Below are 19,123 nucleotides of genomic sequence, written 5' to 3'. Positions count from 1 at the left end.
TAATCCAGTATTGGATTGGAAATCAATGTCTGTATCCAGTTGGGGTTGTCAAGGGGTACATGGGGATGTCCCATTGTTGTCTATTTCGTCTTCCCATCCTTCTGAAGTCCCTGAGTTCTTGTCAGATTACCGGGATGTATTTGATGAGCCCAAATCCAGTGCCCTACCTCCTCATAGGGATTGCGATTGTGCTATTAATTTGATTCCTGGTAGTAAGTTTCTGAAGGGCCGACTGTTCAATTTATCTGTGCCAGAACACGCTGCAATGCGGAGTTATATAAAGGAGTCCTTGGAGAAAGGGCATATTCGCCCGTCGTCGTCACCGTTGGGAGCAGGGTTCTTTTTTGTGGCCAAGAAGAATGGTTCTCTGAGACCTTGTATAGATTACCGCCTTCTCAATAAAATCACCGTCAAATTTCAGTACCCTTTGCCGCTACTGTCTGATTTGTTTGCTCGGATTAAGGGGGCTAGCTGGTTCACCAAGATAGATCTTCGAGGGGCGTATAATCTTGTGCGTATTAAACGGGGCGACGAATGGAAAACAGCATTTAATACGCCCGAGGGCCATTTTGAGTACTTGGTGATGCCATTCGGGCTTTCTAATGCTCCATCTGTGTTTCAGTCCTTTATGCATGACATCTTCCGAAAGTACCTGGATAGATTCATGATTGTATATTTGGATGATATTTTGGTCTTTTCGGACGATTGGGCGTCTCATGTGAAGCAGGTCAGAATGGTGTTCCAGGTCCTTCGTGCTAATTCCTTGTTTGTGAAGGGGTCTAAATGTCTCTTTGGAGTTCAGAAGGTTTCATTTTTGGGCTTCATTTTTTCCCCTTCTACCATCGAGATGGACCCTGTTAAAGTTCAGGCCATTTATGATTGGACTCAGCCTACTTCTGTGAAGAGCCTTCAGAAATTCCTGGGCTTTGCTAATTTTTACCATCGCTTCATCGCTAATTTTTTTAGTGTTGTTAAACCATTGACTGATTTAACCAAGAAAGGTGCGGATGTGGTCAATTGGTCCTCTGCGGCCGTTGAGGCTTTTCAGGAGCTGAAGCGTCGTTTTTCTTCTGCCCCTGTGTTGTGTCAGCCAGATGTTTCGCTCCCGTTTCAGGTCGAGGTGGATGCTTCTGAGATTGGAGCAGGGGCTGTTTTGTCTCAAAGAGGTTCTGATGGCTCTGTGATGAAACCATGTGCTTTCTTTTCTAGAAAGTTTTCGCCTGCTGAGCGCAATTATGATGTGGGCAATTGAGAGTTGTTGGCTATGAAGTGGGCGTTTGAGGAGTGGCGACATTGGCTTGAAGGAGCCAAGCATCGCGTGGTGGTCTTGACGGATCACAAGAACCTGACTTATCTCGAGTCTGCCAAGCGGTTGAATCCTAGACAGGCTCGATGGTCGCTGTTTTTCTCCCGCTTCAATTTTGTGGTTTCGTACCTTCCGGGTTCTAAGAATGTGAAGGCTGATGCCCTTTCAAGGAGTTTTGTGCCTGATTCTCCAGGAGTTCCTGAGCCGGCTGGTATTCTCAAAGAGGGGGTAATTTTGTCTGCCATCTCCCCTGATTTGCGGCGGGTGCTGCAGGAGTTTCAGGCTGATAGACCTGACCGTTGCCCAGCGGAGAAGCTGTTTGTCCCTGATAGATGGACTAGTAATCTCTGAGGTTCATTGTTCGGTGTTGGCTGGTCATCCTGGAATCTTTGGTACCAGAGATTTGGTGGCTAGATCCTTTTGGTGGCCTTCCTTGTCACGAGATGTGCGTTCTTTTGTGCAGTCCTGTGGGACTTGTGCTCGGGCTAAGCCCTGCTGTTCTCGTGCCAGTGGGCTGCTTTTGCCCTTGCCGGTCCCGAAGAGGCCCTGGACGCATATTTCCATGGATTTTATTTCAGATCTCCCTGTCTCTCAGAGGATGTCAGTTATCTGGGTGGTTTGTGATCGCTTCTCTGAGATGGTCCATTAGGTACCTTTGCCTAAATTGCCTTCCTCCTCTGATTTGGTTCCATTGTTTTTCCAGCATGTGGTTCGTTTACATGGCATTTAGGAGAACATCGTGTCGGACAGAGGTTCCCAGTTTGTTTCAAGATTTTGGCGGTCCTTTTGTGCTAAGATGGGCATTGATTTGTCTTTTTCTTCAGCTTTCCATCCTCAGACAAATGGCCAAACCGAACGAACCAATCAGACTTTGGAAACATATCTGAGATGCTTTGTTTCTGCTGATCAGGATGATTGGGTGTCCTTCTTGCCTTTGGCTGAGTTCGCCCTTAATAATCGGGCCAGCTCGGCCACTTTGGTTTCGCCTTTTTTCTGTAATTCTGGTTTCCACCCTCGTTTTTCTTCAGGGCAGGTTGAGCCTTTGGACTGTCCTGGTGTGGATTCTGTGGTGGACAGGTTGCAGCAAATTTGGACTCACGTAGTGGACAATTTGACATTGTCCCAGGAGAAGGCTCAACGTTTCGCTAACCGCCGTCGCTGTGTTGGTCCCCGACTTCATGTTGGGGATTTGGTTTGGTTGTCGTCTCGTTATGTTCCTATGAAGGTTTTGTCTCCTAAGTTTAAGCCTCGTTTCATTGGTCCTTATAAGATTTCTGAAATTCTTAATCCTGTGTCATTTTGTTTGGACCTTCCGGCTTCTTTCGCCATCCATAATGTGTTCCATAGGTCGTTATTGCGGAGATATGTGGCTCCTATGGTTCCCTCCGTTGATCCTCCTGCCCCGGTGTTGGTTGAGGGGGAGTTGGAGTATGTGGTGGAGAAGATTTTGGATTCTCGTGTTTCGAGACAGAAACTTCAGTACCTAGTCAAGTGGAAAGGTTATGGTCAGGAGGATAATTCCTGGGTGGTTGCCTCTGATGTTCATGCTGCCGATCTTGTTCGTGCCTTTCATTTGGCTCGTCCGGATCGGCCTGGAGGCTCTGGTGAGGGTTCGGTGACCCCTCCTCAAGGGGGGGGGTACTGTTGTGAATTCTTTTCTCGAACTCCCTCCTGTGGTTATGAATGGTACTTCAGCGAGTTCTGTCCATGGACTCCCTCTGGTGGCTGTGAGTGAAGCTGCTGGTCCTGAGGTTCCTTCCCCAGCTGACCTCGTTTAGGCCTTGGCTGGCTGCTCTATTTAACTCCAGTCAGATCGTTACCTGATGCCAGCTGTCAATGTCCTAGTACTGGGTCAGTTTTCTTGGATCTTTCAGATTACCTGTCTACTTAAGCAAAAGCTAAGTCCCTGCTAGCTTATTTGTTACCATTGTGTTTTTGTCCAGCTTGCTATTATGATTTTGTCTTGTTAGCTGGAAGCTCTGGGATGCAGAGTGGCACCACCGCGCCGTGAGTCGGTGCGGTGCTCTCTTTTGCACACTCTGCGTGGTTTTTTGTTAGTTTTTTTGTGCTGACCGCAAAGATACCTTTTCTATCCTCAGTCTATTTAGTTAAGTCTGGCCTCCTTTGCTGAAACCTATTTCATTCCTGTGTTTGTGACTTCCATCTTAACTCACAGTCAATATATGTGGGTGGCTGCCTATTTCTTTGGGGAATTTCTCTGAGGCAAGGTAGGCTGTATTTTCTATCTTTAGGTGTAGTTAGCTCTTAGGCTGTGAAGAGGCGTCTAGGCAGAGTCAGGAACGCTCCACGGCTATTTCTAGTTGTTGTGATAGGATTAGGGGTTGCGGTCAGCAGAGCTCCCACTTCCCAGAGCTCGTCCTGTATTACTAGTTTGCTCATCTGGTCATTTCTAGTGCTCCTAACCACCAGTTCAATCATAACAGGGCCCCATAAGATGCTCCATACAAAAAATATGCCCCAAATAATGCTGCACTGCACAAAGGTTAATAATATCCCCATAAGATGCTCCATATTAAAATATGCCCCATATAATGATTCATAAAGGTGAATGATGGCCCCATAAGATGCCCCATACAAAATACACCCCATATAATGCTCCATAAAGTTCATGATGGGCCCTATAAGATGCTCCATACAAAAATATGCCCCATATAATGCTGCACAAAGGTTGATTATGGCTCCATAAGATGCTCCATAGAAACATTTGCACCATACAATGCTGCATAAAGGTTGATTATGGCCCGTCTTCCGGGTCTCTTCTGCAGTGACTGTTCAGGCAGAGGGCACACACTAATCTCGTCATCTCACCCTCTGATCTGAAAGTCACAGCCAGAGGACGCAGAAGACGGAGCCCGGAGGTGGAACGGGGACAGGTGAATATCACAATGATCACCCTCCCCAGTCATACTCACCCTCCCGACGCGGTCCCTGGCAGCTTCTCTGATGTGATGGTCTCTCCGGCGCCGGCATCTCTTCCTGTGTTTAGCGGTCACTGGTACCGCTCATTAAAGTAATGAATATGCGCTCGACCCCCATGGGAGTGGAGTCGCATCCATAGTCAATACTTTAATGAGCGGTACCATGTGACCGCTGAACACAGGAACAGCTGCCGACACCGAAGAGACCATCGCATCAGGGAAGCAGGGACGTGCAGACCGCGTAGGAGGGCGAGTATGATGTGACAGAGAGACAGACCGGGGGAGAGGGGAGACAGATTGGTGGGGGTGATGGGAGACAGACCAGTGGGGGTGACTCGAGTATAAGCCGAGAGGGGCACTTTCAGCCTAAAAAAGGGGCCGAAAATTTCGGCTTATACTCGAGTATATATGGTATGTCTTTTTAAGACAGGTGAAGTGTCCATCCTTGTCTGTTGGGCTACAACACATACGATTATATCTGATGGCTTGGCTATAGACAATAGACTTTTTATTGTTTTTCAGGTGGAAGCTGTCCTATCTGAGGTACGGTATGTACATCAGTCAACTGGTTTACAATACACGGATGTCTGAATTGAACCATTTTATATTTTTATGGTGGTATCCAAAAAGTTAATTTCCATATATGAGTGTTCCAATGTCAAGTTTGTGGTGGGATGAAATACATTAAATCGGTCCAGACCAGGGACGGACTGGGACTGAAATTCAGCCCTGGCATTTCAAATCACACAGGCTCATGCTGTCCCCGTCCCCAAGCACAAGATGGGATATATCACTAATATTACCCTGAATAGAGGAAAGCAAGATTTTCTACAAGACCATTATTTCTAATGATACCGGTAGCCTGGTGGGGTAAGTGACTGATTCAGCAACTTTGTCATCACAACTCTTAACAGTGTGGGTGTCTTGAGAACACCGATTCTGTTGACAACGTTCAAGACAAGGCAGCCCACAACCAGACAGGCCCTTCTGGCATTTGCCAGAATTCCCAGATGGCCACTCCGGCCCTGGTCCAGACTTCATTGATTTAACAGAAGTAGGTCAAGGTTTTGATGGAGCAAGAAGCTAAAAAAGTCACGTTCCCACTTAGCCATGAAGAGCTTGGTGCATTCAGGTGCCTATTGCTGCCCACAGCAGTTCCGGTTTGTTGTTGATATAGCTGCTCACAAAAATAATAAAAAAAATATGCATGAGGCTAAATCTGGTAAGTTGTAGTAGAGACTCAAAAGGGATCCTATTGGTTTCTAGATACATCTGGCAGATGACTCTTCCATCTTCATGTGGGATGTTAGAATACAGGGATTCCACATCCATAGAGTCTAGGACGGCATTCTAAGGAGGGGATCCATGGTAGATAGCTTGTTCAACAGGTTTCTGCAGATGGCTGGCTGCTTTTCTTACCAGTGGTTTAAGGACCCTCTCTATCCATCCTTAGATTTTCTCAGTGAGTGTTTCCAATCTTGAGATAATTAGCCTCCCTGAATTACCTAGCCCACATAACTTGGGAAGCATGTCAAAAATTCCTATTCTAGGATTGTCAGGTTTTAAGTCTAAAAGGTTTGTAGAATCTGTACCCCGGCCTCTGATGACTCTTCAACTCCTTCTTATATTTTGGAGCTGAATATTCAACTAGTTTGATATGGTTCTGTATACCAGTAAGCTGCCTGTGTGCTTCTTTAAGAAGTCTTGAAAGCTAACTTTGTAACATCACTTATTTTATTTTTGTTATCCATTACAAGGTTTCATATTAACAAAATGATTTACTGAGAGCAATCTATTTTCCAACATGAAACACAGTTTCAAAACTTTTTCTTTTACAGCCCTTTCATGGCACACATACAGGTTACAACCACGTGCCCCCAAGGAAGGGATCGGTCAAGTATCTTGTCAAAATAACATAAGTGAGAATAAAGTTAATCTGTGTTGGTCTATCACGTTTAAAACAAAAGATATATTCTTGTACTGCTAAAATAATAAAAATGGAAGCTGGTTTGGCAGCTAATTAGCTGCCTGCTGCTCCCTACTCTTCAAGATGAAATTATAGAGGTCAGCGGGGGCTTAGCCCCATCTTGGATCCCAGGTCGGTCGCCATCTTCCAATCGTGTTTTTCTGTGCGGCCATGCTGATATCGACACCATTCTAGTTAGGTAGGATGGTCACTACAAAGAAGGTAGTTACTATTACCCTCTTTTTTAAAAAGGCAAGCCTCCAGAATAATTGTGTGGGACAGTATCAGCATGGCCGCAGTGCTGCCACCACTCAGCGAGGGCAGACGTGACTGTCTGCTCACTGATCTGTATCAGCATCCAGTTCATAGTTGCAAAATCTAGTAGGCCTCATCGTGCACCCCTTGAGCCTGAAGCATGCTCTTTGGTACTCGTGCTGCAGGTTGGAAAATTCTGCTATAAAATATAGAACATTGCAGGTCCAGACATAATGCATTTTTTCCGATGACTTTAGAGTCTGCTCACCTTTGTATTGGAGCAGATCCAGCCCCCCAAATTAGAAAAAGATTGCTGGAAACAATAAAGGTAACAGGACCTTATAGTCAATGTGGTCCATGTAGTGCCGATGGTGCCCGGCCAGCAGCGAGCGCGCCACTTCCATTATTTGTGTATTTCGGATCCTATAAAACAGCAGAACTTTACTTGGAAAAGATAGAAGAAGGCTGCTGATAGCTTATTATCAGGCGCCTTATAGCGAGTTATGTGCCTGGTCGTGCGCTGTACTGGACCATCAGATGCCAGCGTAAAGGAATACTGGCAGACATTGCTGCTCCTACAGTAAGATGTATGGTCCATAACTCAGGGCACAGCCGGCCATTCTGCGTCCTTTTGTCCTGTGACCGTGTTCACAGCTCCGTGTGTGAGCTATGTGGTGATGAGCGTGCGAGAAGTAGGGGAAAGGTCATGTGTGCATGGATCAAGAGCTCCAAACCAGCCAGGCGTTCGTCAGCAGGGAGGACACATCGGATCTATAGTCCACCACCCTACTGTAAGGATATACTGAACATCGGGCTCTATTCCGGAGGATTACAGATGACTGGCACCAAGTTCTTTCCTCCACAATGTGCCATCCTATTTTGTAATAGGGATTGCAAAACCCAACACAACCCTCAACCACAGCTGGCTGAAAGATGAAGAAATTCCCTTCTGACAGGCCGGTGTGTGCAGAGTGCACCCAGAGTCAGGTCAATGACCCTCCGGACCCCTGCCCCAGACTGGCAGACCCTAATGGCATATCATTTCTCTTTATGTTTCTAGACACTGAGGACGGTACAGACATTCAAAAAATCTGCACATATTACAATGCATTCCAGGTACATGCAGAGCAGACTGTATATGGGACACGTGTACCATGATTCTACGGACACGCGGTGAACATGTCAGCGGTGTAGCATTATGCTCCGGCTTTAAAGAAATGGCGCCACTCTTGCTTATAGGGTGTGACTGGCATTGCAGTTTCTTTCTATACTATATTCAGGATTCTTATCTGTACATTTGTAATAGCCCATTTTTTTTCTCTGCCTATTATTAGCTGATAAAACCAGATCTTATGCACACAATAGAGCTGCCAGAGCTACGAGCACACGTAATAACTCTCAATTGTGTGTCTGGATCACTGAACGACATAGCTGTAGGCTACACTGCTTACATGCAGCCAGGAAATACTGTGGTCGGGGTGGAAAACAAAACACCATTCATTTGGAGATCTAGGTGGTATATGGAAACTTAAAGGGAATATATCACCCCCTGGACACAAGCTATTAATATGGGTATACATGTAATAGAATGGTTAAATAGTCCTACCTGTATGCCTCATAGCTGCAGACTAGTTGTGGATAGAGTTTTAATCTTTTATGCTTTATGTTTCCCAAATGAGCCACATTACAGCTTGCGGTACAATTTGGAGTTTTAATTTCTACAGGTTTTTTTGCTTTGTTTTTTTACATGTCTTTTGATAGCTTTTTATGCAATTTGTTGTGTGTCAGTATGATATAAAAGCATTTTTTTAAGGAATTAATAATATGTCAGTTTTACAGATCAGGTCGCTACGGACACAGAGATACCAATTATGTGTACTTTTTTTTGTTTATACTCAAACACTGCGACTTTAGTGGTGAAATGACTTTGTGAATTGTATTTTTTTTTTCTTTTTTTTACCTTTTACACATTTTATGTAAAAAAAAAAACCTTTTTTTTTTTCTCTTAGTTCCACTGTGAGACAAGAAATAATTTTTACTTTGACCGTTGGGTCTCATGCCTTGCAGTACTCGCGTACTGCAGTGCTTGAGAAAGTCAGTGTGTCACTGACACAGCCTGCTAGACCCTGCTTGTAGAAGGATCTCACAGGCCACCATACCATGTTGTCATCAGTTGACCTCAGGGTACCATGCCAACGATCAGCACTCGTGATTAAGATCACGGGGGATCAATCCTACCATAGGGGGTATTTTGAACCCCTTTTAACCACTTAAATACAGCTTTTGCGATTGATAGCGGTATTTAAGAGGTTAGTAGGCCTTGATCAGTTCCAAAACCGTCCAGGGCCAATAATAAAGATTGTCTGCTGTGATGTACAGTGATCACCAGAGGATATTGCGCCCGTGGGAGGCACTATTCACTTATTCCTGACCGCCAATTTAAAACGCCGATAAGGAATAAGGCCCCTTAACAGCCGTTGTTTTAATGAGCATTGGAGGTTGTTAAAGGACTCAGTTTGATGACTAAGTCCCATTGCTCTGTGCTTCACAGCGGGGTCCATCATACTGTATGGGAACAATAAAAATAACCATTGTTCGCAGTGAGAACACTGCCAAAAATCACCACACAGACTTGTATACAGTCGATCAGCGGTCGTTAATGGGGAGAAATCGGGAAGTCTAAAAAAAAAAAGGCTTTAAAATGCAATACTCCACAAGTATGTAAATTTGTTCTTCTCAAGAAGGAACAAAAACTCATACTGGCAGAAACAGACATCCATTTGTATTAAAATGTTTTGAGGGCCTTACCCCTGACCAGTACACAGCAGAGTACAGGTCGGCTGGATGAGGAAGAGCACAGGGAATAATAATATAATTCAGGGACACATGTAACGATGTGTCTCACCTCATGAGCTGCTACAGGAAGATTGGATAAATTATTTTGCAGCATCTCCCTTTAATAGGAATTAATTCCACCCTTCAGGAAAGTGTTGTCAGCGCTCCACGTCTCTCAGCATAGGTTACATTCTTAGAACGTCTGAATGAGGCCTGTACATGTTTCTCATGGATAGATCATGTACCCATTGCTCTCTGGGGATGTTCACACGTCCGTGTTTAATTGCAAAGATGTCCATTTTTTATCTAAGTCATGTATCAAACTCATCCATGCAAGTCTATGATTCCGTGAAGGAAAAAAACGGCACTCGGATGCCACATGGGTGTGATGTTCACTGACTGATTTGAAAAAAAAAAAAATTATCAAATATGTGGGCAACAGCGGGAATAAATTAAGGTCAAACATTGGACACTTGACCTAATCACAAGTCTGTGGTCTCCTTCACACAAACTACCGTATTTGTCGGACTATAAGACGCACCGGACCATAAGACGCACCCCAAATTTTGGGTGAAAATTGCAGAAAAAAAAGATTTTTTATAAGATTGGGGTCCGTCTTATTGTCCAAATTTACAGTATCTTACCTGAGGGCTGGCGGTGGCAGAGCAGGGCCACAGGAGGCATGGTGCCGGCAAAGGTGCGGTGATGCGGGGGACGATATGGCGTGCACCTGAGCAGGGTCCCATCCTGTTTAGGTGGGCGACGCCACGGCCTGGTGTCCATGGGGGGTTGCAGCAGTGCTGTGGCGGTGGCAGAGGTGCAGGGATGATGAGGTGCAGTGAGCGGTATGGCGTGAGCAGGGTCCCTTCCAAAGGCGAGGTGACGCAGCGGCCCGTTATCCAAGGTAAGCAGCAGAGCCGGGTGAATCATGGCTTTATCAGTGGCGGCGGCCATCTTCCTGAGGCCGCGCATGCGAAGATGAAGTGCTCTGCTTCCCGAGGCTTCAGGAAAATGGCCGCCGGAGGCCGCGCGTGTGCAGATTGAGATCGCGGCGGCCATTATCCTGAAGCCGAGTTCGCAGATTTAGATTTCGGCTTCAGGAAAATGGCCGCCGCGATCTCCATCTGCGCACGCGCCGCCTCCCGTGGCCATTTTCCTGAAGCCCCGGGAAGCAGACCACTCCATCTGCGCACGCGCGGCCTCAGGAAGATGGCCGCCACCACCGATAAAGCCATGATTCACCCGGCTCTGCTGCTTACCTTGGATAACGGGCCGCTGCGTCACCTTGCCTGTGGAAGGGACCCCGCTCACTGCGCCTCATCATCCCCACACCTCTGCCACCACCACACCACTGCTGGTAAGCCTGCATTCCAACTATAAGACGCACCCCCCATTTTCCTCACTTTTTTTGGGGGGAAAAGTGCGTCTTATAGTCCGAAAAATACGGTACTTTTTCAGCATATGGCTTGCAAAAAAAAAATCCATGATATAAAGCAGTTTTTAGTGTTTTAGCACTTATTTTTAACATTTGTAACATGCATTCATCAAGTCCTCCAAAAAAAAAAAAAAAAGAGAAAGAGAAACAAGCCAAAAGCCTCAAACAAGAAAACTCTATGAAGGCTGTCCAATAATTGTCTACAGATGATGGATTAAGGGCTTTAATGACTTTGTATCCGTTGAAGAGGTCATGAATATGAGATTGGGTGGATCCTACATCCGACACCCCCGCGGATCAGATGACATCTGGCGAGGCCACTAAGCATCTGGCAGTGATGTGGTGCTCCGCTCCATACATGGTCCATATCCTGTAACCACCAGAGCAGATATCAGCTGATCTGAGGAGGTGTCTGGTGTTAGACCTCCACCAATCTCATACTGATGGCCTATCCCATACATAGGTCATCAGCGTATGAAGTCACGGACAACCCCTCAAACTTGTCAGTAAGCACAACATATCAAATGATGTAAGGTGCAAGATGCTACCAAAAGAAAAAAATAAAGCACCATATATGTTTAATATAGTTGAACATACTGTACTTTTTGGACTATAAGATGCACTTTTCACAAAAAAATTTGGGAGGAAAATAGGGGGTGTGTGTCTTATCGTGCGAACGCAAGCTTACCGGGGGGTTGCGGTAGAGGTGTGGCGATGCTGCGGCGGTGTGGAGTGAACCGGGCATGCTCCCTTCTTCACGGTACCGGCGGTAGAAATGTGGCACCGGCATCCTGAAGAGGGGACCCTGCTCCAGCTCTGCCTCACCGCCGACACTGGACCCACAGTATCACACCCCGGGACTGCAGCATTGCCCTTCTGCCGTCACCGGCTTCCTGAGGAAGGGACCATGCCTTCTGTGACCCCGCTGTACTACCGCCGGCCCTCAGGTAAGATACCTTAAATTCGGACAATAAGACGGACCCCCTCTTATAAAAATCTTTTTTCTGCTATTTTCCACCCCGATGCGCCTTAGGGTCCGGTGCATCTTATAGTCCAAAAATTACGGTATATTGTAGATGCCTCTTACAAATGTCACCTTTTGGGAAAATAGTGCAGGCTCTTACCATACAGTTGTTAAATGGATAACACAGTTTTGTGTAGAATTGGAATAAGGACAAATTGTATAACAAATGTTACTATGGATATATCATCTCTACGGCTGCAGTGCTTATACTTATAAAAAAAAAAACGCCATTAAAAGCTTCATCAAAATGTTAGGAAAAAAAACAACTTCAAACTACTGTGAATCCCCATATGGCAAGTTAGGAGAGCTTTCTGCAGTGAGGATAAAGGTGGCAAGTGCATCTGGAATTCCAACTGGCCTATGGAATTGCCATCCAGTGAGTACATATGCCCCACCAGATCCAGTCTAGCATGTCTCCCATAGGCTGCACACAACACTTAGGTCACTTCCAGGACAGAGGAATAGGATGACTTTGTCTAATGTAGGACAAAATACCCAGCAGCACTTACAAATCATGACCTCCTATCAGCCAGCCTGGTGTGCCCAATCTCTCTCCTCTGCCATCAGACAGCCGGTGTGCCCATCTCTCTCTCCTGACATCAGACAGCCCGGTGTTCCCCATATGTTCCCTCCGCCGTCAGACAGCCCGATGTTCCCTCCGCCATCAGACAGCCCGGTGTGCCCCATCTGTCCCCTCCACCATCAGACAGCCCGGTGTTCCCCATATGTTCCCTCCGCCATCAGACAGCCCGATGTTCCCTCCGCCATCAGACAGCCCGGTGTGCCCCATCTGTCCCCTCCACCATCAGACAGCCCGGTGTTCCCCATCTGTCCCCTCCGCAATCAGACAGCCCGGTGTGCCCCATCTGTCCCCTCCACCATCAGACAGCCCGGTGTGCCCCATATGTCCCCGTCGCCATCAGACAGCCCGGTGTTCCCCATCTGTCCCCTCCACCATCAGACAGCCCGGTGTGCCCCATATGTCCCCGTCGCCATCAGACAGCCCGGTGTGCCCCATCTGTCCCCTCCACCATCAGACAGCCCGGTGTGCCCCATATGTCCCCGTCGCCATCAGACAGCCCGGTGTTCCCCATCTGTCACCTCCGCCACCAGACAGCCCGGTGTTCCCCATATATCCCCTCTACCATCAGACAGCCCGGTGTGCCCCATCTGTCCCCTCCACCATCAGACAGCCCGGTGTGCCGCATATGTCCCCGTCGCCATCAGACAGCCCGGTGTTCCCCATCTGTCCCCTCCGCCATCAGACAGCCCGGTGTGCCCAATATATCCCCTCCGCCATCAGACAGCCCGGTGTGCCCCATATATCCCCTCCACCATCAGACAGCCCAGTGTGCCGCATATGTCCCCGTCGCCATCAGACAGCCCGGTGTTCCCCATCTGTCCCCTCCGCCATCAGACAGCCCGGTGTGCCCAATATATCCCCTCCGCCATCAGACAGCCCGGTGTGCCCCATATATCCCCTCCGCCATCACACAGCCCGGTGTGCCCCATATGTCCCCTCCGCCATCAGACAGCCCGGTGTGCCCAATATATCCCCTCCGCCATCACACAGCCCGGTGTCCCCCATATATCCCCTCCGCCATCAGACAGCCCGGTGTCCCCCATATGTCCCCTCCGCCATCACACAGCCCGGTGTCCCCCATATATCCCCTCCGCCATCAGACAGCCCGGTGTGCCCCATATATCCCCTCCGCCATCAGACAGCCCGGTGTGCCCAATATATCCCCTCCGCCATCACACAGCCCGGTGTCCCCCATATATCCCCTCCGCCATCAGACAGCCCGGTGTCCCCCATATATCCCCTCCGCCATCACACAGCCCGGTGTGCCCCATATATCCCCTCCGCCATCAGACAGCCCGGTGTGCCCCATATATCCCCTCCGCCATCACACAGCCCGGTGTGCCCCATCTGTCCCCTCCGCCATCAGACAGCCCGGTGTGCCCCATATATCCCCTCCGCCATCAGACAGCCCGGTGTGCCCCATATGTCCCCTCCGCCATCAGACAGCCCGGTGTCCCCCATATATCCCCTCCGCCATCAGACAGCCCGGTGAGCCCCATCTGTCCCCTCCGCCATCAGACAGCCCGGTGTGCCCCATATATCCCCTCCGCCATCAGACAGCCCGGTGTCCCCCATATATCCCCTCCGCCATCACACAGCCCGGTGTGCACCATCTGTCCCCTCCGCCATCAGACAGCCCGGTGTGCCCCATATATCCCCTCCGCCATCAGACAGCCCGGTGTGCCCCATATGTCCCCTCCGCCATCAGACAGCCCGGTGTCCCCCATATATCCCCTCCGCCATCAGACAGCCCGGTGAGCCCCATCTGTCCCCTCCGCCATCAGACAGCCCGGTGTGCCCCATATATCCCCTCCGCCATCAGACAGCCCGGTGTCCCCCATATATCCCCTCCGCCATCAGACAGCCCGGTGAGCCCCATCTGTCCCCTCCGCCATCAGACAGCCCGGTGTGCCCCATATATCCCCTCCGCCATCAGACAGCCCGGTGAGCCCCATCTGTCCCCTCCGCCATCAGACAGCCCGGTGTGCCCCATCTGTCCCCTCCGCCATCAGACAGCCCGGTGTGCCCCATATATCCCCTCCGCCATCACACAGCCCGGTGTGCCCCATCTGTCCCCTCCGCCATCAGACAGCCCGGTGTGCCCCATATATCCCCTCCGCCATCACACAGCCCGGTGTGCCCCATATGTCCCCTCCGCCATCACACAGCCCGGTGAGCCCCATATGTCCCCTCCGCCATCAGACAGCCCGGTGTGCCCCATATATCCCCTCCGCCATCAGACAGCCCGGTGTCCCCCATATATCCCCTCCGCCATCAGACAGCCCGGTGAGCCCCATCTGTCCCCTCCGCCATCAGACAGCCCGGTGTGCCCCATATATCCCCTCCGCCATCAGACAGCCCGGTGAGCCCCATCTGTCCCCTCCGCCATCAGACAGCCCGGTGTGCCCCATCTGTCCCCTCCGCCATCAGACAGCCCGGTGTGCCCCATATATCCCCTCCGCCATCACACAGCCCGGTGTGCCCCATCTGTCCCCTCCGCCATCAGACAGCCCGGTGTGCCCCATATATCCCCTCCGCCATCACACAGCCCGGTGTGCCCCATATGTCCCCTCCGCCATCACACAGCCCGGTGTGCCCCATATATCCCCTCCGCCATCAGACAGCCCGGTGTGCCCAATATATCCCCTCCGCCATCAGACAGCCCGGTGTGCCCAATATATCCCCTCCGCCATCAGACAGCCCGGTGAGCCCCATATGTCCCCTCCGCCATCAGACAGCCCGGTGAGCCCCATATGTCCCCTCCGCCATCACACAGCCCGGTGTGCCCCATATGTCCCCTCCGCCATCACACAGCCCGGTGTGCCCCATATATCCCCTCCGCCATCAGACAGCCCGGTGTGCCCAATATATCCCCTCCGCCATCAGACAGCCCGGTGTGCCCAATATATCCCCTCCGCCATCAGACAGCCCGGTGAGCCCCATATGTCCCCTCCGCCATCAGACAGCCCGGTGAGCCCCATATGTCCCCTCCGCCATCACACAGCCCGGTGTGCCCCATATGTCCCCTCCGCCATCACACAGCCCGGTGTGCCCTACATCCCTGATCTCCTATTATCAGAGCAGTGCAGGCTCCTGCGGTCACAGCTGCTCCTCAGTAGCCGCGTACAGCGGACATTGCCGTGCACTCACCAGATCCTGCGCACATCTGAAGGTGGCATCCAGCAGCATGAGCTTCCAGGGCTCGGTCAGGGTGCTGGGCAGCGGGCTGTACACATAGTAGGCAGTGAGCGCCGCCAGCGCGGTGAGCAGGGCCGGCACAGGCTTCATGCTGGCGGCCGCTCTCCACAGCAGAACTCACAACGCAAGTTTGTGTTGGTGTCATTGAACAAGCTGGGCCGGCAGCAGCCAATCATGGGGCGGAAGAAAAGGAAGCCAGCCAATCAGAGAGCAGTAGATAAGGAAACCAGCCAGTGTCACGTCCTTGTTCAATGTAACCCTGCGGCCAGATGTGCTCAGCAGCGCCACCGTGTGGATGACTGTGTACTAGTCTTGTGTACTGCACAAACATGAGTCTTGGGGCGTGGTCAGCAAGTCTTGGCTTCGCCCACTACTTCTGCGATACAGAGGAGGCTCCCAGAAATACGTGAGAGGCTGAGCGCCGTATGTGCAGCACCTACAGGGAAGAGCACACCGCCTCACAGTGACATGCAGGGTACGAGCAGCATCTGGTACCACAACGTGCTTAAAGGGCTTGTCCAATAAAGAACAGGTCACACCTGATGATAACTTGATCAGTGGGGTCCGTCCCTGGGGATCCGATTGCTGGGACTAGAGAGGAGCAGTGCGCATGCCCGACCACCGCGCCATTCATTCCCTATGGGGCTGCAGAGCGCTGCGCATAGCATTATCTCGCAGCCCTATAGAGAATACATGGAGCAGTGGTCGGGCGTCACATCTGCCTCTGTATAGAGAATACATGGAGCGGTGGTCGGGGGTCACATCTGCCTCTGTATAGAGAATACATGGAGCGGTGGTCGGGGGTCACATCTGCCTCTGTATAGAGAATACACGGAGCCATGGTCGGGCGTCACATCTGCCTCTGTATAGAGAATACATGGAGCGGTGGTCGGGCGTCACATCTGCCTCTATATAGAGAATACATGGAGCGGTGGTCGGGCGTCACATCTGCCTTTGTATAGAGAATACATGGAGCGGCGGTCAGGGGTCACATCTGCCTCTGTATAGAGAATACATGGAGCCATGGTCAGGCGTCACATCTGCCTCTGTATAGAGAATACATGGAGCGGTGGTCGGGTGTCATATCTGCCTCTATATAGAGAATACATGGAGCAGTGGTCGGGCGTCACATCTGCCTCTGTATAGAGAATACATGGAGCGGTGGTCAGGCGTCACATCTGCCTCTATATAGAGAATACATGGAGCAGTGGTCAGGCGTCACATCTGCCTCTGTATAGAGAATACATGGAGCGGTGGTCAGGCGTCACATCTGCCTCTGTATAGAGAATACATGGAGCGGTGGTCGGGGGTCACATCTGCCTCTGTATAGAGAATACATGGAGCCATGGTCAGGCGTCACATCTGCCTCTGTATAGAGAATACATGGAGCGGTGGTCGGGTGTCACATCTGCCTCTGTATAGAGAATACATGGAGCGGTGGTCGGGCGTCACATCTGCCTCTATATAGAGAATACATGGAGCGGTGGTCGGGGGTCACATCTGCCTTTGTATAGAGAATACATGGAGCGGTGGTCGGGGGTCACATCTGCCTTTGTATAGAGAATACATGGAGCGGTGGTCGGGGGTCACATCTGCCTCTATATAGAGAATACATGGAGCGGTGGTCGGGGGTCACATCTGCCTCTGTATAGAGAATACATGGAGCGGTGGTCGGGGGTCACATCTGCCTCTGTATAGAGAATACATGGAGCGGTGGTCGGGGGTCACATCTGCCTCTGTATAGAGAATACATGGAGCGGTGGTCGGGGGTCACATCTGCCTCTGTATAGAGAATACATGGAGCGGTGGTCGGGCGTCACATCTGCCTCTGTATAGAGAATACATGGAGCGGTGGTCGGGCGTCACATCTGCCTCTATATAGAGAATACATGGAGCGGTGGTCGGGCGTCACATCTGCCTCTGTATAGAGAATACATGGAGCGGTGGTCGGGGGTCACATCTGCCTCTGTATAGAGAATACATGGAGCGGTGGTCGGGGGTCACATCTGCCTCTGTATAGAGAATACATGGAGCGGTGGTCGGGGGTCACATCTGCCTCTGTATAGAGAATACATGGAGCGGTGGTCGGGGGTCACATCTGCCTCTGTATAGAGAATACATGGAGCGGTGGTCGGGGGTCACATCTGCCTCTGTATAGAGAATACATGGAGCGGTGGTAGGGGGTCACATCTGCCTCTGTATAGAGAATACATGGAGCGGTGGTCAGGCGTCACATCTGCCTCTGTATAGAGAATACATGGAGCGGTGGTCGGGGGTCACATCTGCCTCTGTATAGAGAATACATGGAGCGGTGGTCGGGGGTCACATCTGCCTCTGTATAGAGAATACATGGAGCGGTGGTCAGGCGTCACATCTGCCTCTGTATAGAGAATACATGGAGCGGTGGTCGGGGGTCACATCTGCCTCTGTATAGAGAATACATGGAACGGTGGTCAGGCGTCACATCTGCCTCTGTATAGAAAATACATGGAGCGGTGGTCAGGCGTCACATCTGCCTCTGTATAGAGAATACATGGAGCGGTGGTCGGGGGTCACATCTGCCTCTGTATAGAGAATACATGGAGCGGTGGTCGGGGGTCACATCTGCCTCTGTATAGAGAATACACGGAGCCATGGTCGGGCGTCACATCTGCCTCTGTATAGAGAATACATGGAGCGGTGGTCGGGCGTCACATCTGCCTCTATATAGAGAATACATGGAGCGGTGGTCGGGGGTCACATCTGCCTTTGTATAGAGAATACATGGAGCGGTGGTCGGGGGTCACATCTGCCTCTATATAGAGAATACATGGAGCCATGGTCGGGGGTCACATCTGCCTTTGTATAGAGAATACATGGAGCGGTGGTCGGGGGTCACATCTGCCTCTATATAGAGAATACATGGAGCGGTGGTCGGGGGTCACATCTGCCTCTATATAGAGAATACATGGAGCGGTGGTCGGGGGTCACATCTGCCTTTGTATAGAGAATACATGGAGCGGTGGTCGGGGGTCACATCTGCCTCTATATAGAGAATACATGGAGCGGTGGTCGGGCGTCACATCTGCCTTTGTATAGAGAATACATGGAGCGGCGGTCAGGGGTCACATCTGCCTCTGTATAGAGAATACATGGAGCCATGGTCAGGCGTCACATCTGCCTCTGTATAGAGAATACATGGAGCGGTGGTCGGGTGTCACATCTGCCTCTATATAGAGAATACATGGAGCAGTGGTCGGGCGTCACATCTGCCTCTGTATAGAGAATACATGGAGCGGTGGTCAGGCGTCACATCTGCCTCTATATAGAGAATACATGGAGCAGTGGTCAGGCGTCACATCTGCCTCTGTATAGAGAATACATGGAGCGGTGGTCAGGCGTCACATCTGCCTCTGTATAGAGAATACATGGAGCGGTGGTCGGGGGTCACATCTGCCTCTGTATAGAGAATACATGGAGCCATGGTCAGGCGTCACATCTGCCTCTGTATAGAGAATACATGGAGCGGTGGTCGGGTGTCACATCTGCCTCTGTATAGAGAATACATGGAGCGGTGGTCGGGCGTCACATCTGCCTCTATAT

At 50.3% G+C, this 19,123-nt stretch overlaps 1 protein-coding gene across 1 annotated transcript in view; it reads right to left on the bottom strand.

Moving 5' to 3' along the window:
* The window catches only part of NCEH1 (neutral cholesterol ester hydrolase 1), a 58,159-nt gene extending 42,408 nt beyond the window's left edge, over positions 1-15,751 (bottom strand). Inside the window, exon 1 of the mRNA XM_077290523.1 lies at positions 15,494-15,751. Within this exon, the coding sequence (XP_077146638.1) occupies positions 15,494-15,631 (138 nt within the window). The 5' untranslated portion in view covers positions 15,632-15,751. The remainder of the gene's footprint in view (positions 1-15,493) is intronic.
* Between the last annotated feature and the right edge of the window lie 3,372 nt (positions 15,752-19,123).

Source organism: Ranitomeya variabilis, chromosome 2 (assembly GCF_051348905.1).
Source record: "Ranitomeya variabilis isolate aRanVar5 chromosome 2, aRanVar5.hap1, whole genome shotgun sequence".
Taxonomy (NCBI): Eukaryota; Metazoa; Chordata; class Amphibia; order Anura; family Dendrobatidae; genus Ranitomeya; species Ranitomeya variabilis.
Note: the sequence above shows the minus strand (reverse complement) of the source record. Positions and strands in the feature narration are given on the sequence as shown.